At 44.1% G+C, this 26,610-nt stretch overlaps 1 protein-coding gene across 4 annotated transcripts; it reads left to right on the top strand.

The window, feature by feature from the left end:
• On the top strand, window positions 1-26,343 carry LOC146656734 (uncharacterized). 4 transcript variants are annotated; one of them, XM_085424502.1, is made up of 23 exons: window positions 1-603; window positions 5,660-5,714; window positions 6,129-6,224; window positions 8,529-8,735; window positions 15,053-15,199; window positions 16,080-16,231; window positions 16,424-16,541; window positions 16,820-16,961; window positions 17,235-17,380; window positions 17,489-17,631; window positions 17,720-17,860; window positions 17,956-18,072; window positions 18,151-18,301; window positions 18,401-18,512; window positions 18,591-18,766; window positions 18,865-19,103; window positions 19,227-19,311; window positions 19,402-19,572; window positions 19,721-19,757; window positions 19,992-23,408; window positions 23,558-23,715; window positions 24,476-24,687; window positions 24,899-26,343. In XM_085424502.1, exons 3-22 carry the CDS (start codon window positions 6,164-6,166, stop codon window positions 24,673-24,675), a joined length of 6,120 nt encoding a protein of 2,039 aa, XP_085280628.1. In that variant the 5' UTR covers window positions 1-603; window positions 5,660-5,714; window positions 6,129-6,163; the 3' UTR covers window positions 24,676-24,687; window positions 24,899-26,343. The 4 variants fall into 4 exon arrangements, with proteins under 4 accessions (XP_085280628.1, XP_085280627.1, XP_085280629.1 ...); XM_085424501.1 differs by lacking the exon at window positions 5,660-5,714; XM_085424503.1 differs by lacking the exons at window positions 5,660-5,714; window positions 24,476-24,687.
• The last annotated feature ends 267 nt before the right edge of the window (window positions 26,344-26,610 follow it).

Genomic DNA, 26,610 nt, shown 5'->3' with positions numbered 1-26,610 from the left:
GCGGGGAGAGTATCAACAGCAGGGCTCAAACTAAACGTGTAGTATGCTCTCTTTCTGATGGATCTTGCACCTGTTTGAGGATCAATGTGCTCCAAATCGACCGAGAGCCTTTCAACTTCTTTCTGAACTCTGTTATAAACTCTCCCGCACGATTAAAGGCACTTTGAGGGAGTTTGGACTGAGAAGATTGCGCACATTTAAAAAGAAAAAGAAAGCCAGTGCTTGGAGTGTTTAAATGGACTTTAAATGGACTGATGTCGGAGTCATGAGGGTGGCATGGGTTAATGGATTTTATTGAAGCTGCGAAGAGTTTTTTTTTAGAAAGTCTGAGCACCATGGATGTCGAGGAATAACAAGACTTTCTTTTGATCCACGCTCGGACTGAAAGAGGGAAAAAAAATGTGACCACCTGCCTTCTTCTCCCAGCACCTTCTTATTTTTCTTTTAAGTCGTGTATGTGTGTGTGCGTTTGTGGTGTTTGATCTCTCTGAAGAGAAAGGAATAGACTGATAAACTGGGTCTGTAGTAGGAGTCTAAAAGAAGAGCATCAATGGACTGAAACACTGCACTTTCTGCTTCAAGTGAAAAGTGCCTCAAGCAAAGGTAAGGAGCTGGGCGGGCAGAGCTAAAACATCCTCCGCAGGCTAGTCAACACCAAACATCCTGTAGAAGTTTCTTTGTACTAAATCAGCACAGCTTGAATAAGAATATCTGTGAGATTTCTGTCGTCTTAAGGCCATATAACAGGAGCCTTTTGGTTGGTGTTTAAAGTACTCCATTTGGTTCCTTTTGTTATGATTATTGTAAAAAAATTTTAAACTAGTAATTTTGCCATGGTTAATGCCTAGTTTCCAGTTAAAAAATACTTTTGCGATAACACTGTGCACAGAGTCATCTTTGTGCAGGATTTGTTTATGTTTTGGGTAGCACATGCAGCACTTGTAATCTCCGAATGAGTGTTTCCTTCATGTTAAAGCATTATGAATAGGTTTCACACGTTGTAATGACCCTTAAATCAGCACTGTTCCAGTCAAAATACGTTTTTTTGGTTTGTTCTTTATTTAGGCCCCCTCGTCTTAGGTGGCATCGGCTCTTCTGAATCAAACAAAAGGTGTACCTGTTTTGTTTCATATAGCAAGATGGGTGTTGACATAAAGGGCTGTGCATCAAAATTTACTGTAGGGTGCAGCAGTACAGTGGCTTATGGCTTGGTGTTTGCCGTTTTATTTTTGGACTAGTTTATCAGGGTGATGCATGTTATGGGACAGAACCTAGTAGTTCTGTCTAAAGAACCTCGTCGTTTTGTGCTAAAGAGTGCAGCAGCCCTGTGCTTTATACATAATATACAGTGTGTGCTTTGTTGTTTCCCTTCCTTTGTTTTTGTTGTGCTTGCTGATTGGTAAAAAGGGAGGTGCATAGGGGTACAGATCACTACTGATGCCTTGTAGTCCCCTCTGTTAGAAAATCACTTTAAAGATTATGCTTGCTTTCAAATTGGAAAGAAATATATGTGCTATTTCCCCCCAAAAAGCACACTACTCTACACTACTCTGCTATTTTCACATGCACTAGTGTTTGCAACAGCGAGGTTTTTTTTGTTTTGTTTTTAAATTGCTTTTGCATTATTTACACTGAGGGAGCACTAAAAGCAGTTTTGCATTTTACTGCTAGAATCCTTAAAGTCTATGTTCAGCAGTCTCAGCTTAACAAAGTCTGTGTGTGTCAGATCCCAGCCCGGGTGTCATTTTACACACGGATATCCCCCCATAATTCAGCAAGCCTTGACATTTTACTGGAATATTGCATTGTTCAAAACACTATGTGGCAAACTGTCCCCTGTAGGCAGATTGTCAGGCTGCAGGAAATTGATTGCACCGAGGAGCAAATTATTCATGAGTCGAAAGTGGTTACTGAAAATGATTCTGTTATTGTGTGTAAGATGGAGCGTCTGCTCCTCCATGGTGAATTTAAGCCTGTGACAGTACTGAGGGATATACAGGAAAGTACATGTAGTAAAGCATAAAGATTAAAGAGAGGGTCTAATAAACTATTTCAAGCTTTGCAGTGTTTCATATTTGGATGCTGTTGCATGTAATAGATCTCAATTTTGACAGCTTTTCCTCTAAGCAGAGAAATGAGCAGCATGCCATTAACATACTGAAAAAGGCCAGTTCTGTGGACGTCCTTTGAGTCTCATTGATCTCCAAGTTAGGCGTGTGCTTCATGGCTGGACCCCAGAGTTTGTGACCTTTGCTTTTAGACCATTGATTTCTTTCACTGTCTTGTTTTGAAAGAAACTTTATGGGACTGACCTGGTCATGAAAGTTTGTTGGGGGGCAGGGAGACTTACAAGAGTGATGTTAGATGCCTTGCTTTACTCAGCACTTACCGTTCCCCTGGAATGTCTGAGTGAGTATTATCCTAGGATAAAACAAAACATGAAATTAAACCACTCATGCATGAAGCAGTAATCTGCAGCAGTATTTGGCTGCTGAAAAAGTGCAGAGTAAAGGTAATACTGTTTTGATGTGCGACTGAAAACGTTCAACCACGGCAAGCAAAGTTTTTCCTGGCTCGGAACGGACCTTTGGGAGAAGAGTAAGCATGTAAGCACGAACGAGCTTGTGTTACCTTATTTGACAGAAATCTAAGAATTTTCTTGGTATTTTCCAGCGTTTGATAAACACAGATGTCCTGTTTAGCAAAGGAAACCCTTATTTAAACAAAGTAGTGAAAAAAAATATTACAGTGTTGGGAGTGGGGGTTTCCTTTGGATTTGGATAAAACTTGTGGATAAAAACAACAAAAAGCTCCCTGTGCAGGAAAAACCCTGGTTCAGTTATCAGTGTTTTTGTGCTAGGTGTTAGGTTACTAACGATTACTATGTTAATCCATATAAACTAGGCTTTCCCCGAGAGCACAGGACTCTACTCTCGTGCCCAATGTGTGCTAAGCTCATTTCCTTTAGTTAAAGTTAATGTCAATACCATTTCTGAGCTTGGTTACAGTGCCAGGGACAAAATCCATGAATCGATCGCTACGCCGTGCGTGCTTGTCCAACCAGTCTGCTTTGGATTACTGATTTTTCAAACCCATTCCTGCGTTAATGATGGTTCACATCTTTGTTCTGGATGGCTGCGTGTTATTTTTACATCTGTATCAGAGTCTTGTGCGTACCTGTTAAAGTTTCTCCTTGAGCAACACTTGTAGTTCCTGCTACAGGCTGGTTTGTGCTGATGCCACGACCTGTCAGGATTAACAAGGATTACTAAGAGAGTAATGCTGCTGCTTATCAGGCCTGTATCTGTCACTGGCATCACTGATGGATCTGCTTAGGTACCGGTGGATAACGCTCTCACACCCATTAGGTCAGGAGTTCACTTTTTGTGACAAGTTTTAACACGAGCGTCACAGAAAACATCAGAGAATATGATAATTTACTCGTCATTTATAGGCCGAAAAAAGACAGCTGAAAAGATCACTTCATTACTCATGGTTACTCCTGCGTGTTTAAAAGTGCACCTTTCTTTTTGTGCATTATTCAGCTCATGTCTGAATAACATAATAGTGTGACACAGATGACAGCCATTGGAAGAGCTCACGCCCACCAGCTGTTACAGTTGACAGGTTGACATCAGCTTGCATTTACTGTTGATGTCATGTCAGATTTCAGACATGTTCGTTCATCCGTGAGAAATGGCACCCTTTTAATGCTTCTTATATTATTAAATATGAATTTGGAGGGTGTGAGGGTCTTTGATTTTACTTTTTGAGTCAAGTACCGGCGCTGTAGTTGTTACTACAGGTTTTGCAAAATTTTGAAAGTTAGTGGAGATCAGAAAGACCTTGAGCAAAACCCCTTGAATAAACCCCAGGTTACCTGGGTTTGTCAAAGCATCACGCGCCTACTTTTTCTCCACCAGAAGAAATTATAGAATCCCAGACGGCAGACTTGTGTGACTTGGCTTACCAGTGATTGATCACTGAACAGCTAGATGACAGACTGTCCTTGATTTGCCTCACGAATTTGATCTCTAATTCAATTACACTATTAACACTCAAAGCAGCAGGGCGGGATTAGACTGGGTGTTACAAATGGCCTGTCCAGAAGGCTAAGTCATGACTAGATCCAAAGCAATCTGTGTCAGTGAAATCCAGCATACACGCATACACGTTACAGAGCCGACAGTCTTATGCTGAAGCTTGGTTTTTTTATTTTTATTCTTGTTTTGTCTTCTCTGTTTTCTTTTTCTAAACACACAAAGGTTGTATTTTTCTTTAGTCAAGCTGGCTTTTCATCCCCCGAGAGGTCACTACTCTCATGATGAGTTAGCGTGTAAGACGTTTTACATGCAAGTATACTAATGTCTGTGCTTTTACTGTAGAACAGGAGCTGTTTTCTTCACACGTTAGTTATATACGTGAATCATGGTTGCTTAAAGGTAGTAATTGGCTTAGTCCAATGAGATAAATAGAAAAAGTTCCTGTGGTTAAATGTTTAGTGGCTTGTTTCAGTTTAAGTGTACTCATTTTAACATCTGGGCTCCCTTTGAAGCCCTCTCTGTTCACATGCCAATTAAATGGCCTTCCTCTGCTCCACTGCCTGAGGAAATAATCTGGTGTCCTCCTGCACCTGCAGACAAAGCCCCCACCCATCTGCCCCACAGGCTTCCCCTGTATGTGGTTGTTTCCACATGAAAGTCCTATATCCCGGTCTAGGAGCACATGCAAGTTAGGACGTATTTATTAGTTTTTTATTTTGTCAAAGTAACTGTGGAGCTGGTAGATAAGACAGTCGAGTGGTGCACAAACACTTCCCACATTTGTTGGCTGTCAGAAGTGACACAAAAAGAACAAAATCAGTGTCTTTATTTCTTTAATCCATTGTAAGAGTGCTGTTTATCCGTCACCCCTACTGACCAGCATTATTCCCACAGTCAGAGTAATCCGCCCTTATTTTTAGTGCACTGAAATTATTTTGTCATCCAAAAACTAATGACTATTTCCCAGACTTGCCCCTGACCACCCTCCTCTTCTTTGCTTGTGCAACCACATTCTTGCCTCTCTGTTTGCTTTAGAAAGGTGCAGCATAAAAGTTATTACTACTACCGCATCTCTCCCCCGGCTCAGCAGAAACGTTGTTGGTGTTGGTCAAGTGCGAGGAGATAAAAGCATCTTTGTGCTGTTCTATTCTGGGCTGTTTGTTTGCTCATGTGCCGCCAAGAGACTAAAGGTCTCAGTCAAATGAGTCAGACGCCCTGTGTTTCTGCAGTGAATCTCTGGTTGTAGCAGCGGCCAATATCCAACACCTCGCTGCTTTCTAAAAATACTCTCCGCCTTATATTACCTAAATGAACTTAAAGTAATAAGCTGGTATTAGGAGTACTGAATGACTTAAGGGAAGTGTGCGAAGGCTTCCGTTATGTTTGAAGGTCAGCAACTTAAACTTGTGCCTGCAATCCAATTTGAAGTAGAGGGCCTTGTGGTTCGCTCCAGCTGTTCTCTTTGTTCACTGGGAAGGAGGTCGGCAAGTCGTGAAAAAGTCCGGTCTGTGAGGCTTGTGAAAATGAAACAGTGTTAACAATATAACATCTGGAGCTGGGCGGTGCACCTTTCAATATTGCTCGTCTAACCTGTCAATTGCTGTTGGCCTATTTAGCATTTGACGAGACCTTCTGGATGAGCTGGACCAATCACAAGGACCAGGTTAATCTGTACGTACACCTAGAGTCTTGTAAAGTCCTTCTCTGTGGCCACACATAAACACACACATACACACACTTTGGCCTGTGCAATAAAACATCTACAAGATTCAGACTCCAAGCAATTGCCCTGTCTATTTGTAGCACTTGTTGAAGTAGCTTATTTACCTTAATCCAACCACAGCGCACACGTACAATTTTCCCCAGGACGATGTGTTTTGAAAGAATATGGTTATTTATAAACCAAGAAGCATCTGGAATGCAGTGCAGTTGTTGGCTAATGAGTTGATGTTAACTCGAGGGGTGGGGGGATTACATTTATCTGAGGGGGGATGTGAGGGATGTACTTGTGCAGCGGGGGGATCTGTGAACAGTACAGCAGTATTCTGATGAGGAGTAATCGGTATGTGTGGTCTTCCTTTTCAGGTTGGGAGATGTGTGAAGGAGTGTGACGGACGGCCATGGGACTGGAGAGACAGTGGCTTCAGGCTGTCACCACTGCTGTAGCCATTTGTCTGCTAAGTAAGTATGCCAATGCAAATACTGAGCCATTGCATATATTAACAGTGCATTTGTGTATTTTATTTCTCCTTGTTGAGCTTTCAGAGATTTTTTGCCTTTGGATTTCTTAGAATAACCCCCCAATACACCTGAACTGTCGTGTCATGAATTGAGCAATTTTTTAGCACACACACAGGAAAAGCAAACAATTGTAGATCTTTTTTCTGCTAACGTGATAAAACTGATTCCAAAATATGAGGCCCGATTATGCAACAATGACATTGAAACATTATTTAACATGTCCACATAGGGCTTATGTAGTATTACTGTACAGATTAACAGTGATAACAGTCTTCTTTATTGGATCACGCTTCTTCATCGTGCTTCACCGTTTTGCTCCTTATCGCCAATCTTTAGCGACTGAAATCTCTTTCACGACACTCTTAATAACACTTTTACCTTCAACTTTAAATTTCAGCTTCAATTTTAATTTGTTGAAAGTGGTAAAATGTTTGAATATTTACTCTGTGGCAGGGCAATGGAAATAACAGCTGGTTGTCAGAGAAAATGAGATTGGAGAGGTGATCATAAGATGTTTAAATATGCATATGCTGCACATTGCTTTGGACAGTTGTGTCCTGTCTTGGAACAAATGTAACTTTTCCTAACATTTGCTAATGTGAAGCTTAGTTTGATAATACATTTTCAGTCAATACTGCCTCCTTTGTTAAAAAATAGGCCACTTTATGTTAACTTCTTCATTCAGACCCACCCACAACACTGATGGATTGAGTCTTGGCATGTGCACGTACAGGGCTTGTTGCACACGAGGTACTGAAGTGAAGTGTTGCCACACTTTTGTCTTGTAGTAAGAGGAGTGCATGTCTGTGTGTGGTTCACAATACTACAGCAAGTAGTAGCTATCACTGCCCTTTGCTCTCAGGCTCAGAGAGAGAGCTTGTATGTATTTATTGAATGTATTTATTGAAGTGTAGACCATTTACCAAACACTTTTTTTGCGAGCTGAGTAATGGACAGAAGCGATATGCAAAGGCATAATCTTGATGCTGAAAGTGATACTTAAATGTTACTCAGTCTGATCTTGTGAGATTGCTGCTGTGGCTTATATGGGAAGCGACCAGGGTGCACACTCAAACATAAAGCTGATACATTCATATGCCAGCAGATTAATGGAAAGGAGTGCTTGTCTGAAAGGGGATTAAGCCAACCAGTTGTTTTGCTCCATTTTGCAGTTTGTTTACATATTTTCACCAAAGTTGTTGCCAAATCTTTTACCTGCACTAACAAAGCTCGGATGCTTTGCAAAGCAGCTGGCATATGCTCCTGTTTTGTTTCTGCACGCAGTTTGAATGACACCATGATGACTATGGCACTGATCCAATTCCCTTGTGCTAGAGAGAGTGAAGAGGAGGGGTTACAGCTCAGACATGAGTGGACGAGAGAGAATGGGGACAAAATCCAACTTAAATAATATCTCTGGGTGTGGATTTAGATCAATCCTGGATTTATGCTACCCCCCAACCCTCAGCACGCTTCTGTGTGTGCGTGCTTGTGTTTGCAAGGGGGAGTGATGGTGGTGGGATTGATTGTGCTGGCCCATAGACCATGTGTGGACCCCAGGGGGTAGTGGGAGGTCGACTGGAGCGGCCACAGAGCGTCCTGCTGCCCTGCATCAGAGTATCGCCACCAACCCCCACCCTCTGAGATTAAAGTAATCACCAGGCCAGATGAGTAGCAGAGCAAACACTGGCACCCAGTCGCTCACACACCCACATGAGCACATGGCAGCAAAGGGAGATGGGATAGAGACAGGAGAGACTGCTCCAGGTGTCACTAATGGGATTGCTTTGTGTTTGCAGGCTTTGCAGCAATACGATCTTGTCACCAAATGGCACATGGATGTTTTACATGCCCTCAGATGGCCCGGCTTTTAACAGTCTGGGAAAGTCATATGCAATGTCCACTTCAGAAGAGCATTCATGACACTGTTATGACTCTTTCCACCAGGTTTTCTCTGTCAGGGCCTCTCGCTGCCTGTGTGGTCACAAGCTCTTGTCTTCTCGTCCCTCAAGTTCCCCTCAACTTCTTATCATAGCAAACAATTTTCACAGAAACCAATGACCAGAAGATTTCAAGGAATGTTAATTTAGCTACTTTGGTAGCCATTACTCACTTCAACAGGCCTTGAGCTGCATGATTTATGTGTTTACTCAGATGTGCGCTGTTTTATGGACTTTGCACTGTCAGAAAATGTCTGCAGGGAAACGAGTGCTTTATCCCGCTGATATGCTGTTGTCTTTACAGGTGTGTCTCAAGGTGCAGCATCGTTGGTTCGTGCCCGAGAGGGGAGCTCCGCAGAGTTAAGCTGTAGCCTTGCTCCTACATCCAGTGAAGCCACCACCCCAAGCCTCTTTCCACTACATGTGGTGGAGTGGGTGCGCCTTGGTTACAGCGTTCCTGTCCTCATCAAATTTGGAGTGTATGCTCCTCGTGTTCATCCCAACTACAAGGGTAAGCTTTATTCGGATCTGCTCAGTCATGCACTCCTTTCAGGAAACTGATGAAAGACTTATTACTTGGTTGACAGCGCAACCCCCTGAAGTAGAGGTAGATTCCCTTGAAGACCTCACGTCGTGTAAATCTTTCTTCGCCTGCTTTTTGTGGTTCCACTCCCATAAGTGAGCTTTAAAAGCAAGTAGGAAATAGAGAAAAAGCCAACAACGTAAAAGTCTCTGATCAGCGGACAGATTGCTCAGGTCGTGTTTCAGAAGACTTTTTTTGTGAGGGGAGGGGGTAAAACTTCCTTAGCTCATTTGTCTTGTGTGGGCAAAGATAGACATAAGGAGGTTACAGTGGTATTTTTGAACTACTGGGGAGGGGAAGTTTGGATCAAACAATACCCTAAAAAGATAATCCGTCCAGAGCACGGTCCCTGTAATTACAGCTGGTGTTCAGTCTGTGTGTTTCCAGAGTGCAGTTATACTGCAGAGGAAAGGGGAAGGATGAGAATGGATGTGTTTTAGTGGAGGCAGTAAAGGGTGGGGGGGTGGGGCAGCTGAGCAATAACAAGGGGGGTACCAGTAACGCTGCTCACAAGGGGATTAGGAGTGTAGGTGGGGGCTTGGTGGTCTGATGACAGTGTTTTATTAGTATGCTGAGAGGTGACCCAGTAAGGGGAGATTGTTGTGCTGGAAGGAGGATGGATGAAGCAATCGGAATAATGGGAGTTTTCTTGCTGGAGCCCTATAATCCTGTCATTGTCTACCAGGGGACAAAAGACAAAAAAGGGGTATCACAACCTCCCATTGCTTTGCCAAAGCCAACAGGACTAGTAGGACACCCCAAATCCCATGCAGTCCCAACTAGGTCACAGAAATGTACAGAGAACCTCGCTGGATTTGTTATGTGAGGACATACAGGAGGTGCTCAGAGAATCAAGCTGCTGATTTAGAAACATGTTTTCAGCTTTGGACGACTCTAGAACCCCACTGAACATTTACAGCGGTCGAAGCACAAATCATGCTCCCACCCCCCAACCCCCAAAACATGCAATTGGACTAAATATGTTTAGCGGTCTTGTAGGCCGTTAACCATATTATTGTTTAGGAGCAGCCATCTGATACACATGCAGCCATAATGAAGTAAAGAATGCAGCAGAGACGTAGCTCAGAGTTCAAGAATGTTTAGGGGGTGTCTCCGTGTTTCTGGCAAATTCACCCGTTGCGTGTACTTGTCTGGTGCGGGCTTTTCCCCAGTCTGCATTAGATCCTCATACCTCCCCTCCCACTGAAGGCAGATGGCAGCATGTGAAGCGTGTCAGTGTTGTGGGTCTAATGTATTCTACTCTCAAATTAAAAATGTTGTGGGATTTCAGCTTTAACCACAAGACGGTGAAGTCGGCCACCATTTCCTGGTCTTTGTCTTGGCTTGTTTGAGGACAGGAACAGGAGAATGAGGATGATTTAATTTTAAGGCTTAAGATCAAGAAACGGTTAAGAGATCAAGATAATGAATTATGGGGAAAGAATTACATTGTTGTTCAGTATTTGCAGCATAATGGCCACTTCCATTAGAGCTAAGTAAGGTATCAGACTTGAATTTGTAATACTAAATAAGTATTTAGTGAAGAAAAAGCACTACCAATGGGCTGTCTGCCCTTTGTCTGCTGCTTTGTGTCAAGCTCACTGAGGCTATTAACAATTTTAATCTGGGCAAGTTGTATCTCCATTTCCTTTTTCATCTCATTAAACCACCATCTTTTTGATAATGATATCAGGTGTCTCTAAGATTGCACTCTGCATTTGAGGAGTGTCCCAACTAGACACCAGCCTGTCCAGGTCTCAGAGACCATCTCTCGTGTCCTCTCGAGAGAATATCCAGTTCGTGCCGCTCACTCCTCTGCCTCTCTGTTTCACACACAGCATGCCATGGAGATCTGAACATTAGTCAGCTCAGAACAAAGAGCAAACAGCCAAATAAACTCTGACTGACACGCTGCTGTTATATTTGTTGAGACAATATGTTGGAGTCTTGCGGTGTCAGGATGGTTTACCGTTGCAAGTCTAGATCAAATACGTCCTGTGTGCTGAAGTAAATGAGTGGCGATTGTGAGCGTGGGGGGGGACTCTGACCTGAGGTTAGAAGGATAATAGGCAAACCCCGAGATCTCAGCAGGCCTCCATCACACTCTCAGTGTGACCTCGAACAGTGGAGAAGTTAAAGCCTGCATTTGTCACACACACACACGAGACAAGTTTTTATACCCGAGTATGTACAGACAGTCTTTCCCCTGATAAACTTATATGGAATTTCATATTAACTCACTGAGCTTTAGCAAACAACGCTCTGTTTGAGAACTCCAAAAGCAGAAAATAGATCACTGAAATGTGAAACTGAGGGCTCCATGATCTTCAACCAGTTTTTCTGCTATAACTAGACCAGCGTGATGAACAGCAAACAATGGCACAATAGAAGAAGAATACATAGCTGCAACTTGGGGATTTCATGTTCACGAGCTTAGAGCAGCAGGCCACCACAGAGGCCCTGTTACCTCATACCTTAGGTTAGGCAGCTAGGCACATATTAAATCTGTGAGATACAGTCCAAGGGCTTCAAACAGCTTCCATAAAGACTTGTAGGGGAATAGCTCAAGTAACCAATGCTCACTATAAGGAAAAACTTCAGCAAAATCTGGTTTTCTACCTGCAACTTTGCCTACAACAAGTTTGATATTCACAAATTATGGCATGTCTAACTGAACAACTTTAAAATTTAACAACTGGCAATTATTAACATCAGCGTTATCTCTTCCTGAACCGAAAACAGCTCAAGATCAACTTCTGCACTGGAAAACAGCCCAAATACATCTCACAGCACCGACCTACGGATTTTAATTTCAGAGATTTTAATATTAAAACTAATACTTTTTCTTTGCGATCATGTGTAAGAGCTAATGCCTGTGATAAGTTGAGTTCCCATTGTAGTGAAATTCAGCACGTGAGCCGTGTGTGCTCGCTCGGCCAGAGTTGGGCAGAACAAGAGGGACAGAGTTAACTGTAATCTATCTCACGACAAAGAGCTATTCATAAGAGGGTTTAACTGATTAGGGGGACAGGAGGATTGAAGAGAGAAATTTGGGGGAACGGGAGGGGTGAGCTGTCAGAGGCAGGGGGTCGGTCTCAGACTTATGATTGTATTCAAATCAAAACACGTCCCACAATGCACTTCTGCCCGGCTCTCTTATGCACATACGAGTAGACAAAGAAAAGCAGCGCTGGTGCTTCTCCAAACAGAATAATCTTTCTTCCTCACTCGCTATTGTCTGGCATAAAATTCACAGTACTCCATGCATTACTTTGTCAGTAACTTCCAGTGGGAACTCAAAAGGCTAAAAATCACATGTTGGTTCATTCTGCCGGAACAATTAAAACCTTGTGCCGAGGCTACGGTAGTCACAACAATAGGCAAAGAAAGTGCTGTGCATCATAAATGTAAGTGTGAAATATGATGTGTTGCACTGCAGAGGTTTCACTTGCAGAAAAAGATGCATTAATCTAAACAGGAGATCAGATCAGTGAGGTGAAGCCAGCTACCGGCCAGTGGCATGGCTATAAAAGAACAGTTGCGCCTAACCTGCCACCCACTAGGCGAGAACCTGACAGGCTAATATGAGCAGGGTGCGTTTCGGAGCTTCAAACAGCGCTGCTGGATTAGCGTTTCCATTTTCTTCCCATTGGCTGCACTGCAGAGCAGCTCAACCTGTTGGAAACAAGTGCTCATTTTAAGATAGACTGTAGCTGTCATGCGATTGCTGCTGGAGCAAAAACAGTGAGGAGGAAGAGGAAGAGGAGGAGGAGGGTTGAGATGAGATGGAGGAGCAGTTATGGTTTCAGCAATCCTCTCCCTGAGTGCCATAGAGCCTAATCATGTTTGTCTCTCGAGGACTCGCGGACTTTGCGCTGATGTAGGACCAGGGAGAGTGATGAATGGCGTCTGTTGGAGCACAGAGGTCAGGAAGGTCAACCTCTCATTGGTTGCCTGTGGATTATTGATGAACCAAATTCGACTAACCTCTCTGTAACCTCTTGCTCAGTTCCTCTGGATTTAATAACAGGAAGTGTTTTTCACTGGTGTGGTTTATAATTTTCCCAGGTTTTGTATTCAGCTGTTGCAGAATATGTGCATTGTGTCTGAGAGAGAAAATCAGCCTTTCAGTGAACATCCTTAGGGTAGAGCACCTGCCGAGTGCCATCTGAGATTTCAGTTCACGTCCGAAGATGCAACATTCATATTTAAATAAAGCAACATTTGTCACGCAGCCTCCGTGTGTGCTCGGCCTCTTTTTGTGCTTCTCATTCATTTCTCTCACTCTTCCTTCTGCTCTTGGATGTGACACAAGATCCCCCGCCCCCTTCCAATTGTAATTTCTCAAATCTGTGACAGTACAATCCCCCCTCCCTCCGCTCGCATGATCGACCCGTGTTTGGCCGTGGCGTGTTTCTGCAGCAACTGAATTCAAATCTAAACCTACAGCCCATGCTTTTCTTGGTCTAGTCTCTATGGTAACCTGAGAGAATGGGGGGGGCTTCCATGTCTTTGTGGTGACGGATAAGAGGGAGGCTACGGGAAAGGGTTAAGTGTTCAGCAGTGAAACCCAAATTTCCCTGTGTAGACTCAGGGGGCAGGGCACTCAGATTTTGAAAATCAACATGTGTACACACCCACGTGTTTCTGCAAGATCAGTGCCCGGGGCAGACGGACACGTTATAGCACCAAATCAGATGGATTTTTTTAAGTATCCCATAAGGTGGAAGTCAAAAAGAGGATGATGCTGCGCCTTCTCTTGTCCTGCAGTTGCTGATTAATTGCAGGTCTAATTAGAAAAAGTGGAAAAGGAAACAAGAAGCTCGGGAGAGGATCCTAAGGATCAGGATAGGAGAAAAAATACCCAAAGTTATCCTGTAGCTGTTATCATCTAGCCCTGCCCAGTTGTTTGAAAGATGCTGAGCTGAAATCAGAGGTATTCATTTTATGGAGCCTCTAAGTAACACTTGCCTGTCTTCTGGGAGGTCAGTCAATCATTAAACCTAGCTATTTAGCACAGCAACTGCCCCAGTCAGGAATGCAGGGTTAATTGTTAGCCATTGTTGCCTGTCTTTACTCTCAGTGTGTGTTTCACCTAGTCTTTAGGCCATATACAGAGTTAAATGACTTTCATAGCTGCCAGGCTCTCTCCAGACGCTGCTGTCTGGAGAGAGCTGGTGTGAATAGTGACGATATTGTATTTCTTGCGATATTGTTGCTTCAGGGTTGCAGGGCATTCAACGATTCTGTCCTGTTGAGCTGGAGAAGATGATATCTATGCTGGCTGCTACTTTTCTTTTTTTTTTTGCAATGCTTTACTATTATTACTTTGCAGAGATGATTGATTATGACACTTTATCTAAGCAACGTGTTAGGAGCAAGCAAGAATTACAGGACGCTGGACACTGATGGGTCACTGTTTACTTTCAAACTGCTTTGGCAGGGCCTGGTATGAGCAACGTGTGTGTTTCCTTCCTGCACGCATCCTCCTGTCTTTTAAAACTCTGTGATTGAAGGGCAAGAAAAGAGTTCATTGAGAGACTGAATAAAAGGAGGGGGTGTACCCTGAAACCAGGCTGCAGTCACCAGGCAACCAGCAGATCAAGTTTCAAAGCTTGACAAGGAGTTGTAAGAAGTACAGAGAAGAGGAGAGGGAGCAGAGCAGGGGCTGTGTGTGACAGGAAAATGTGTGTGCGTGCTTGTGCGTGGATCCATCTGCCTTTTAATGGCGTTCACACACGAGTTCAGAGCGTGCATCTGCCAGGCCCTTACATTGTTTACTACTGTCCATTGCCCCCGCCTAACAAAAAACGGCTTATTTTTATCACACACTGCGGTGGGTTTCTCCTTTAAGCTTAAACTGCATTCAAGTATTCCTGGCATACTCATCTTAGCTCTCCACTTCACCAACCAAACCCTAAATGACAGGACAAAATCTGTCATCTTGCACATCGTTATAATCATCACTGTAGTGATTAGTGTCTTTCAACTCTGTCTCAGGGCCACTGACTTCTCATCACTTGAGCTGCAAATTTTCTTAATTATTGGTTTTGTTACTCGCTGCAAACATTCGAGCTACAGTTGCTCTTCGCACTGTTCGTGGGTGTGTCTGTGACTTTGATCGTGCCCATTGTGACACTGGGTCCTGAGCATGATAAGCCCTTTCCTGCATATGCTGACTCTGCCTGTCTGCTTGCGTGTATGTGCTGACTCTTTCTCTGTCCCCCTCACCCCTCCTCTCACAGGCCGTGTGTCTCTGACCCGGGGCGCCTCTCTGCTGATAGAACGGCTGACCCTGGAGGACGAAGGCTGGTTCGAATGCCGCATCCTGCTCCTGGAGAGCAAAACCGACGACTTTCGAAATGGCACATGGACCTTCCTCTCCATCACAGGTGCAGCACCGCAGGGTTTTGGGGACTCGAGAGCTGCTCCTTTCGTTGCTCATCACTGGCACTGTCCTTATTTAGAACAGCTACAGCATGGGGCCTGGCTTAGACTCTGAAGGCCCTGGCAAGCTGAATAGTGTTATTCCAGTGTATGAAGAGGTTCTAAGTGACATACCTTGCACCCAGTAATCACATCATGTCTGTCTGTGCCTAGCCTGCTGTGCAGTAAGGCTGGCTTTTAGAATGGCACTGTATCCTTGGTTTGTGTTTTACATGCAAAAAGCTTTTAACCCACGTACATCTCCGGCTCTCTCACCTGCACTGGTTATGTTGTGGAACACTTAGAAGTTAAAATGAAAGTGTGACGTGAGTATTAGATATGATTGTAAGCCTACATCAGGATCGACGTCAAGGCTTATTTTTGGAACACAACAGTGTTGCATTGTGCATAAATTGGAATCTGTTTAGAGTATTAGACACTGACAGTGATGATATTTTTAATGCAGAGATTGCATATATTTTTCAGCATGGCAGTGTTGTGTAGACATATGTGCCTCTGTCTGCCAGTTGGGCGCTTACTAGTTATTGTGCTACAATTACAACGTGTCTAGCTAAATATATTCACAGTAACTTATGAAAATCTCTCCTTGTCGCCACTTCATATCCATGCCTGTCTCCACACACTTGTCAGAGCCTGAAATGACTTACCACTGAGTTCTAATGTAGTTTTAGAGGAGCCACAGGTGGTACTTCTAAACCACAGCAAATCATATCTGTTCCTTTGGATTAGCTGTTGGAGTAGTTCTCCATTTTAAAGTTCCTTTATGTGTCCTTTATGAGTATGTGGATGAAAATAAGTGGTCTATTTGATCTGTCTTTGTTTCAGCTCCACCCGTGTTTATTAAGACACCGCCAACTTTTGTGGAGGTTCTGCTCGGTGACTCGCTGACTCTCAGCTGTGGAGCCCATGGCAACCCTCGACCAACTGTCGTCTGGCATAAAGACGAGAGCCTAATTGAGAAACATGAGAAAATAAAAGTGAGGGGGATTAACAGATGGCATTTTCAGTATTCTAATTAAATACTTAATAATTAGCATTTTCTGCAGGAGTTGCAGCTTTGATTTTTCTTTGAAGCAACCTGCTTTGTTGTTCTCTTCATCTCTGCCTCATAGTCTTCCTCTCCCGTTCCATCTTTGTCTTTGATCGTCTTTACCTTGGCCTCTTTTCAGGTGCTCAATGGTAGCTTGTCTTTGGCCTCTGTCACACGAAATATTTCTGGAGTTTATAAATGTCACGTGTCCAACTCAGAGGGGAACCTCACCCACTACACGCAGCTGCAGGTCAAAGGTCAGTGTTTAACTATAAGTCATTGTAGACAGGTGTAATCTCTGCCTACCTCACGATAAGCAACAGCACAAATCATGTTTAGTGAAATTGTCAATGTATATTTTTTTACAACACTTAAACATGCTGCTTAAACCATGGATAAATATAATAGTGTATAGTGCCACCTACAGTCTTTTCCTTGCATTGCAGCAATTTAACAATTAAAAAAAAAAGTTCTCCCGCCATCATCAGTTGTCCATTAATTCTGGTCATTCTCGTCTGTCTTGTGCTTTGTACAGGCCCTCCAATCATCCTCATTTCCCCAGAGGACACCACTCTCAACATGTCCCAGGATGCAGTTCTGCAGTGTCAGGCTGATGCCTACCCATCAAACCTGACATATGAATGGTTGAAGCAAGGACAGAATGTTTACCATATTGAGTGAGTCCATCATTTCAAAATATCCATTAATATTTTTAAAACAGCCCTCGGACAGATTGGCGACCTGTCTACGGTGTTCCCCGCCTCTCGCCCTATGGCAGCTGGATAGGCGCCATCCCCCTGTGACCCTAAATTGGTTAAGCAGAAGAAAACGGATGGATGGGTCTCAATGCAGAACCTTTTAAAATTAATAATATTTTAGTTGCTTCAGCAAAGTGTTTTTGTGTCAGTTATTTTGAACGCCTCTTCAAATGTTTATCTTTTTGGTTTCAGATCACTTAAGTCTCGAGTGAAGGTTTTGGTGGATGGAACACTTCTTATCCCTAATCTCATCCCGGAAGATGCTGGAAACTACACCTGTATCCCAACAAATGGGATACTGAGCCCACCCTCAGCCTCTGCCCATCTGAAAGTTAAACGTTAGTCTCTTATCCTGCTGGCATTTTTGTGGTTGCACTTACCAGCGTTCCCTGTGAAATGAGCACTGTAGTAATTTTTTGTGAGTGATTTTTCTTCTGTCATTTTAGATCCTGCGCGTGTAGGCCGAATGCTGCGGGAAACATATTTGCCCGTAGGCATGGAGGGGGTCATTGTCTGTCCTGTCCAAGCCGATCCCCCTGTGCTGTACGTCAACTGGACCAAAGACGGGAACGTTTTAAATCCTGATAATGTAAGTCATGCGCCATGAAATTGAAATGTTTCACTGAGTAGAGATTTTCACCAAAGGGAGTTTGGAATCAATCTTTGTACCTATCCAGTACCCAGGTTGGATGGTGAACTCAGAGGGCTCAGTATTTATAGCGACAGCCAATGACAATGCTGTGGGTATGTACACCTGTACGCCTTATAACAGCTATGGCACCATGGGGCAGTCTGAACCCACCCGTGTCATCTTAAAGGTAAGGCTGTTGTTCTCAACTCAAGTCTTTAGTATCAGGAAGATGATGCACACTAATTAACGGGCAAAAGTAAAAAGGCTCTTTCCGTCCTCCAGGACCCACCATCGTTCCGCGTGCCTCCTCGACCTGAGTATTTCCAGGAGGTGGGCCGGGAGTTGATCATCCCCTGTGAAGCCAGTGGAGACCCTGCTCCAAACGTGACATGGAGCAAGGTACGGGAAATTCTCACGGATGCAGCAACGCGTACGTATTAATTCCTTATTTTAACTAATCTGTGTCCTCCCTCACAGATTGGCCCTACGCCTCGCTCCCCATACACTGTGTTGGCTAACGGCTCCCTCCTGCTGCAGCCAGTTAGTAAAGATCACCACGGGGGTTGGGAGTGCCTGGCCACTAATCGTGTAGCCACTGTCAGTGCAGGCACAGTGGTCATGGTGCTGGGTGAGTGATCAACCGCATCTCTGCAATAAATATGTGAGTCCTGCATTCACTGAATTCAAGTGTACTGCCAGCAGTTCAAAGTGACGTTCTCCTCCTCAGGCACCAGCCCTCACGCTGTGTCCTCAGTGTTTGTCACCACAGAGGTGAACCAGGCAAACGTGTCCTGGGTGCCAGGCTTTGATGGTGGATTCACCCAGAAATTCACTGTCTGGTCAGTGACATAAAATACATAAAATATCACACAATAGTTAGATCCATTTTTTTTTTGACTGTTTTGTTTTTCTTCCAGGGTCAAGCAGGCATCCAGGGGGAAACATGAATGGGCGTCTTTGCCAGTGCCAACATCTAAAAACTACCTGCTGGTGACTGGGCTACTTGCCGCCACTGGCTATCAGTTCAGCGTCCTACCTCAGAATAAGCTCGGCTCTGGACCTTTCAGCGAAATTATAACTGTGCGAACTCAAGGTTTGTACAACTGAACTTATGCTTTGGGTTTGATTACCTCTTACACTTTTTACTACGAGTATTTATAAGTATTAACTTATACTTTGCTTTCTTACCAGCTGTGCCAACAGAAGCTCCTACAGCTGTCACCACTCTCCCAATTCTGGATCCTCCCATATTCCTGTCAGCCAACCGGACCGAGCAAGGCGTTCTGCTGCGATGGTTTCCTCCCGAAGCTCCATTTTCTCCACTGACAGGTTATGTACTGCAGGCCCGCAGGGATCAGGGGCAGTGGGTCATCCTCACCAGCAACATCAGCGCCAATCAGAGTGACCTGCTTGTTCAGGGACTGCTGAGGGTAAGTTCTTATACTTAATTGTTTTATATGAAATTAAAGTTATACTGATTTTTTATGAAAAGCCACTCTTTAAATGAGTGCTAGTTTATGTCTATAATAAAAATCCTGATCCGTCTCTCTCAGGACTCGAATTATGATCTGAGGCTTATGTCTCGCTGCAATAAAGTGCTCAGTGAGCCCAGCGAGTCTGTCAATGTATCCACCATCGGTATGTGGCTTTGTACAAATTACTAAAAGCATTACACCCCTCAAGTTGATAACTGCTGGAATTAGTGGCCTCTGACTGGTCTGATTACAGGGATGGAGGTTTACCCCCTGCGCCCAAGTCTCTTGGAGGTTATCCCTGAGCCGCTGTTGGCTGGTGTGTTAGCTGGAGTGTGCTTCCTGTTTGTGGCCATCGTTCTGTCTTTGGTGACAGCATGCTACATGAGTCAGAGGAGACAGCGCCGGCGCAGGAAGAGAAGACAAGGTAAAGTGTGATTTAATCATACAAACACAAGTTTTAAATTTGAAAGTTTGAGCACGTATACTTTTCCCAAGTTTAAGTTAATTATATGATTTGAGAGTTTCATCCGTGCTGGTGTCTGATATTTTTTCCTTTCCTTACATTTTGGCAGATCTGCCATCTGCACTTCAGAAGAGCACATCTCAAGAGTAAGTGTAGGAATCCCCCTATTTATATTGTATTTGAAATAGACCACATGCAGTAATATTTATTTATGGTGCTGTTGTAAAGCTTATTTTCTAATTGATATATGATTATTATGTGCATGTGATAAAACGGTAAAGGCAGCTATTTTTATTCTCTGTTACCACGGAAGAAGCTGAGCACAATCTTCAGCTTTAATCAACTTTAACAGCAATTTATTTCCTGTCTGACTTTCTCAGAGTTCGCTCACCCCCTCGCAGTCCAGACAGTGTCCTGAAGCTGAAGCTGTGTCCACCACTTCCTTTCTTTCCCAACTCGTCCTGCTCACAGTCCGATCGATCCTCGTTTGACAGGGGAAGTCACGGCGAATACCACGACCAACGGAAGCAACTCTTGTCCAATTCTTCTCCGCCACCTCATTACACACTCTTTGAGAGTCACCTGGGGTCTCAGGCGCCCTCACCAAGTGCTCTGGAGTCCATTTCCAGAGGTCCGGATGGACGCTTCATTGTCCAGCCACTGCCAGAGGGTTCTAGTCCCTCGAATAGAAAACATTTAAAGAAGACTGTCCTACAAAGTAATGGTGGAGCTGGTGGGGCAAGTGGCTCAGGAAGCAGCAGGACATCCTTTAGGGACTCTGCAAAGTCGAGCATTTTAAGCTCAGAGAAAGATGAGAGGAAGGATTCTCCTCTCACGGTGGATGTCCCGGAGCTGAGCAGGCCTCCTTCCTCCCCTGGAAGAGTACGGGCCATGGCCAGAAACTTCTCCCGTCATGGCTGCTTTTATTCTGATGACGAGCAAAGCTCAGAGGCTCTTTTAGAAAGAGCCAGCTTTTATTCAGACAACAGTGAGAAGAAATCCAGTGATCCTCTGAGGAGGTATCGCATGACAGGACACACAGAAGACCTGCTGCCCTCCTTTGGAAGGAGGACAAAGCTTCTGGATAGAGACACAGACAGGCCGCAGCCTTCAAGCTATGAGCCTATGGAGAGTCAGTTGACTAATAACAGCACCTTAGTCTCACAACTTGACAGTGAGCTGGAGAGGGATAACATTAACAAGTGTGTCCAGCTGGCAAAAGAGAGGGAAGAAATGGAGAGAGAGCTAAAGAGCTATACAGCTGAGCAAAGAAGTCGAAATCGTGGGAGAGATGAACATCAGACTAATAAAACAGAAAGTCCTCAGAGGGATGAGCCTGAGTCAGAAGAAGAACCTGTATGGAAACCACAAGATGTTAGTATCAGACAGAAACATAGGCCTTTGGGTCAAACAAGTCGCGTGTCTGACTATAGGAGAGCGTGCTACTTTGGCAACACAAGCAGTCCCATGGACCGGCTCCCCATGTCTCGCATTCAGTGGGACATTAGCCCTGTAACATCTGTGACCAGCCTTATTCCTGTACAGACTCCTCAGGAGACCGCATCGCCCAGGCCACGGCGTCCTCGCCTCTGTAGAGAAACCACCGAGGACTCGCTTGCTGTTGATTCATCACGGTCTCCGGTCACCCAGAACACCTCTCTCCCCACAATCTCCCCTGATGTTACCAGTGAACCCCCTTCTATGTGTGTCGACGAACCAGATCGAGCGCGGTCACTGAGTCCTCAGGGAAATCCTGATATATACATGAAGTCCATCAATGAGCAGGACATAATGGAAAAGACACAGCATGAAGATATTGCAGGACGGAGGTCAAGGCATTCGTATGCTTATGGAGGCACTCATCTCTGGGAGACAGCTGCCAAAAGTCCTTCATTAATGAGTGAGAGGCCTGAAAGTTCAGCTTCTTCACCTTGTAATCAGCCTGAGAGACCTGCAGACACAGACTACACATCCACAAGGGATCCCAGTACCTCCAGTTACTCTACTTTGCCTTATGAGCATCACAAAGTGGGGCCAAAGGCTAAAGGGAGAGAGACTCCAGTCCAGGATGACCGACGAAGTCCAGGATTTTACTCTGACTTAGAGAAAGAAGGAATCCGAGCACGCTCCCGGAGGAGCGACAGATGCCTTTTCTCTGACAGCCCTAGCCCCATATCATCCTTAACTCTCGTGGAAGAAGCCGAGAGCGACCAGTCTCAATTTTCTGTCCCCAGAATGTCAGACTCCTTCAAGGCCAAGCCCACAGCTCAATCTCCCAAAATGTCCCCACTCCAGACAAGTGCAATTCTCGAGTATCTGAGCCTTCCTGGTTTTATTGAAATGAGTGTGGATGAGCCTGTGGAAGAAGTCACAGACAGCAAAGGGGAAAACTCAGAACTAAAGCCAGAAAAATCAGTGGTGGCTAAACCTGATGTAGTTCCTAAAAACTGGGAGGTTCATGTTCAGGAAAACCGTGAAACTGGCTCAAACCAAGAAGCGGTTTGCTTTAAACAAACTCATTCTGCAGGCGCTGCTGAGGCCAGCTTTGACACTAGTAAAAAACAAGATTATGGACGTTCCCGCCATGGGGAAGCTAGAGTAAGATTTCCTGATGACCCAAAACCATTCTCACCCGGCCCAGAAAAAACTAGCAAGCAGCTCTATGATGAGAAAACAAAGATTCATGTTGGAAATAAGAGCACATACAGGCCCGAATCCAGACTTGGGTCCAGGTCAGCTCACACCTTGTACAGTGCAGCTAAAGGCATGGCGGATATAGTGTCAAAACACTCGCAGAGTTTTGTAGACAGTAGTGAGTCTTTATCAGAGCAATCCCAAAGACAAGCTTCTCAGGGCAGCAGGACTAATAACATTGTATCGCGTATAAATCAAGCCCCTGTGCCATTTCTAAAGAAATCCTTAAGCATAGGTCCCTGCAGGACTCTTTCAGGTATGGGACAGCCTCGTCCTTTTCTAAAGAAATCTATCAGCCTGGGCCCACAGAGGTGGGAGCACTTTGAGAGCCCAAGGACTTATATTTCTGAGAGATGCTACTGGGATGAATTCCCAAACCCAGACGTCAGGGTGAAGTCCTATAGTTTGGGTCGCACACCGCCTTCCCTCCCCAGGCCAGGCCCCTCCTGGAGGGAGTATGTCCCGTTCAGGCGCCCCAGCATGGGCAGCTTAGAGAGGCCTCATCACGCACAAAGATCTTTAGCTAGTCCTTCCTACCTCACGCCTGCTGCGTATCTACCCAGACAAACCTCAGTCTCCCCACTGATGGAACCCTCCGATCCACGACGGCAAGCTACCGTTTTCCCAGAATCCTCCAGATGGTCCCCCACTTATCCTGAAGCTCTGAGGTCTGTCCAACATAAATATGTCCCCATGCCCTCCTCTATCCCCATCCCCCACTACCAGCACCAGCACTGGGCAGGATCCAGAGGGGATGGCCTGAAACCCATGGACTCAAGGAGAGGTCCTCCGAGGTCCTACCTGCCCAGGGGCATTAGCTGGCCCTCACCTTACTACGCCCCTTTCCCACCACGAGAGGGAGAGATCTACAGGCATCCTGACAGGATGATGGGGAGGGGAGGGGAGACCGAGATCCGGGAAGGCAGAGAAATCAGGGAGGGGGGCAGGGCCAGTTATGCCAGTCAGAGCAGTGGTAGAGGGAGTGCTGGACTCTTCCGGCAGTCCCTGTCCATCACTCCCACGCTGCTCAGCTCCCCAGAAACCACAGAGGAAAATGAGCGTCACAGAGCTGACATGGATTTGCCTGAGAGGAGAGCGAAAAGGTGAAACACCGTCACACCTGAAAAAGCAAAACAAACTGGAGCGTCCTCACGGCTGAAGGACTTCTTTCTGTTGCCAAAATAACATTAATATTGTCATTTTACTTGTTGGTAATTGCTTTTATTCTTACCACCTTGTTTTGTGTGTCTAGAAGGAACACATCAGTAGATGAGAGTTATGAGTGGGACTCTGCTGATGCCTGTGTGGACTCTGAGGTCCTGGAGGCCACAAAGTTTGATCAGTCACAAACAGGTTTACAGAGAGGCAGTCGGGATCAAGCCGGTGGCCTCCAGGATCAGCGGTTCAAAGGTGACTATTTCTGTTACTTTTCTTCTTTATGTTGCATGTTTCCTTATGAGTGAAATGCTTAGGCAGGATTCACACGGATGTGTTTCATGCTTCGGTGCTCTCACTTTTCATGCACTTTGATATTACCCCGACTAATTTGCTAGTTAAATTAAATCTGGTGACATCACATGTTGCCAAACTAATTATGGATCCATTGCTTTGCTTTTGAAATGCCAGTGCAGGCGTCACATCACATTTATTCCGATTTTCCAGAAATCGTGTTAGGAAAATATCCTGAGAGAGCGATGTGCCCGTTTGTGCAGTTCATCGTCAACAAAAAGAAGAAGTCCATCATTGTATTGAATAATTAACCTCACCTGCAACCACTTGTGGCAGATGACTCAGCCAGGTGGAGGTTTCTTCCTGTTAAAAGGGAGTTTTTCTTTCCCACTGTCACCAAGTAGTTTTTCACAGGGGTCATGAGATTTTTGGGGTTTCTCTCTATTATTATAGTGTTTTTATCTTACAATATAAAACGTCTTAAGGCGATTATTGTTGTGAATTGGCACTATCTAAATAAAAGTGAATAGAACAAAGTTTATAAGAGCCAGCTGGGAAACAACCACCGTCAAGCACTGAAGCAGCATATCCATGTGAATCCTGCCTTACAGTGATGGCTGCATGTGTTCATCCTGTGCCCTCGTGCTGTGATTATTGTGAGCTTGTCCCATGACATGCCCATCCATGCATTTCCTGTGCCTCACCTCACCCACCCCCCCAGGCCCGTCTCCCTCAGTCAGCCCGCCAGTTTTCAATCCACCTCGATGCCAGTTCAGCCGCTCTCTAAGTGAAGCACGTTTCAACGCTCTCCGCCTGGAGTACGAAGAGTACAGGCGTGCTCAGGAATCCATCTGTTCCCGTGAGCCCTGCGTCACCCCTGGCCACGATTCAGACTCTGACTCCAGCTCAGCACTGCTCTAGCAGCTTAACTCGGTCCGTTATTCTGCCTGCCCTCTCGCCTTCTTCCTCCTTTCTCCACCTCTCACTGGTCGCCTTGCTTGCACCATCTTCTTGCCTGCTTTCATATCATTGATGTGCAGTGAAGTTGTGCTTGATTAAAACGTTCTGATTATATTTAAATTCCTTTAACCTGGCCCTTCAAGGTTCGTGTAATGCTAAACTCCTGTGTTTTTGTCTTTCACAGGTACCTCTAAGGGAGATATCAAATAGCAGTTTTAATGAATTAACGACAGCGCTGTGGTCACCACACAGTCACACCTCACTGGAGCTTTGTTATGTGAATCCTCTTTTAAAATGGACATTGCTCATCAAATGTAAGACAGCAACTCTTCGGTTGTTTTTGGATTGCGTATTCTTTTTCTTGTCTTGTTGTTCCATTGTGCTTTGCATAATGAAGCTGAAAAGGAATTATTTATTTTTCTTACAAAGTGCGTGCAGCTGTGTTTGAGGTTTTATTTTGTAATCTTGACAATCAGGCCCAAAGGAATGAAAAGTTTAGGGAGGCTTAAAATTTTTTTTACAGTCCACAGCTCAGAAAGACCTGCTTTATAAAAGCAACAGCCTGCTACGTATTTGGACTGTTTAAGACGCTCCTTTAGTAAAAAAAAAAAAAAAGGGGGAAGTTTGAGCAGTGTCTGTGTCTCTAATGTCGCCTGTGATACCAATCAAACAGCACTAAAAACAGTTTCTTCCCACTCCCACTTAATGAGACTAAGTACTTAAACAATAATAATAGTACTTGCAGTTTAAATAATGCTAAGGCTTCCTGCAATTTGTGTTACTGATCCTTTACAAGAATTTGCTCACTTCCTGCTATGACTCGCCCTTTGGTTGCCTAAAATTATGTGTCCCACATATTATCTGTCCCAGTAACATCCTCCCATTGAGCTCTTATTAATCAGTTCACCTAAAATCTTGCCCCTGTATTTGTTAAAAATGTATAAATGTTTATATATAGTTTATTGTGAATGATTGAATGTTGTATTGTGTACAGTCCTCTTCAAAGAAAAACGCTTCTTTACTCCACCTGAGTCAGTCAGACTTTACCTCTGCGATTTATGAATAACAGATACTGTAAGACTTGATAAGATACACAGGGAAATTTATTTTTGCCTTATTTTATTCACATCACCCTGAATGACAGTGGAGAGGTTTCGAGTGGCGGGATGTATTCAAACAAAAACCGGAGGATTCACACTGATCGAACACCTTCTCCTCACACAATGAGTATTTGTGTATATTTATTGAAGCGACTTACGATATGCAACGATGTTTACAATTCACATCCTCGATGTGAAGGCAGCACTGTGAATATTTCATCGACTTCTGATTCTGTATTTGAAGTCTGTTATGAATTTTGTGCCCGTTTTTTTGTTTGTTTTGGGGTTTTTTTTTTACCGAACAGAAGACGCTTTTGTACATCACCTGACAAACAGAGATCTAAAGAATATCTTTGTAGCTATAGTTTGGGATTTGTACTATATTTACTTTCCTAACCCAGATGAAAATGCATTTCTGACGATGGCTTTGGAAGCTCTGTATAAACTGGAAATTTTTATATCTTACCACCTGGCTGTTTTTTGTCATTTTTATATGTTTGTAATGAATAAATTGTTTTATTCAGAATGCATCAGACTGAAAGAGTGTTGACTGATTTTCTTTTCTAAACACTTAACACCTATCACTGTTAACACAATAGTCCCTCTCATTAAAGCTTGGGTAACCCTCTAAAATAAGGCTTCTAAAGAGTCTAATTCCCCTGTAATTAAATTGAATTTCTTTATTATTATTATTATTTTGTAATTATATTTATCTACAAGTAGTTGAAGGTAGGTACACTACGAGTTCTTTTTTTTTTTTACAGAAAAATTAGAAATAATTATAATCTAAGTAGAT

This window comes from Rhamphochromis longiceps, linkage group LG12, assembly GCF_057381845.1.
Source record: "Rhamphochromis longiceps isolate RC_006_pf linkage group LG12, R_longiceps_female_GT1.1, whole genome shotgun sequence".
In the NCBI taxonomy this organism is placed as follows: domain Eukaryota; kingdom Metazoa; phylum Chordata; class Actinopteri; order Cichliformes; family Cichlidae; genus Rhamphochromis; species Rhamphochromis longiceps.
Note: the sequence above shows the minus strand (reverse complement) of the source record. Positions and strands in the feature narration are given on the sequence as shown.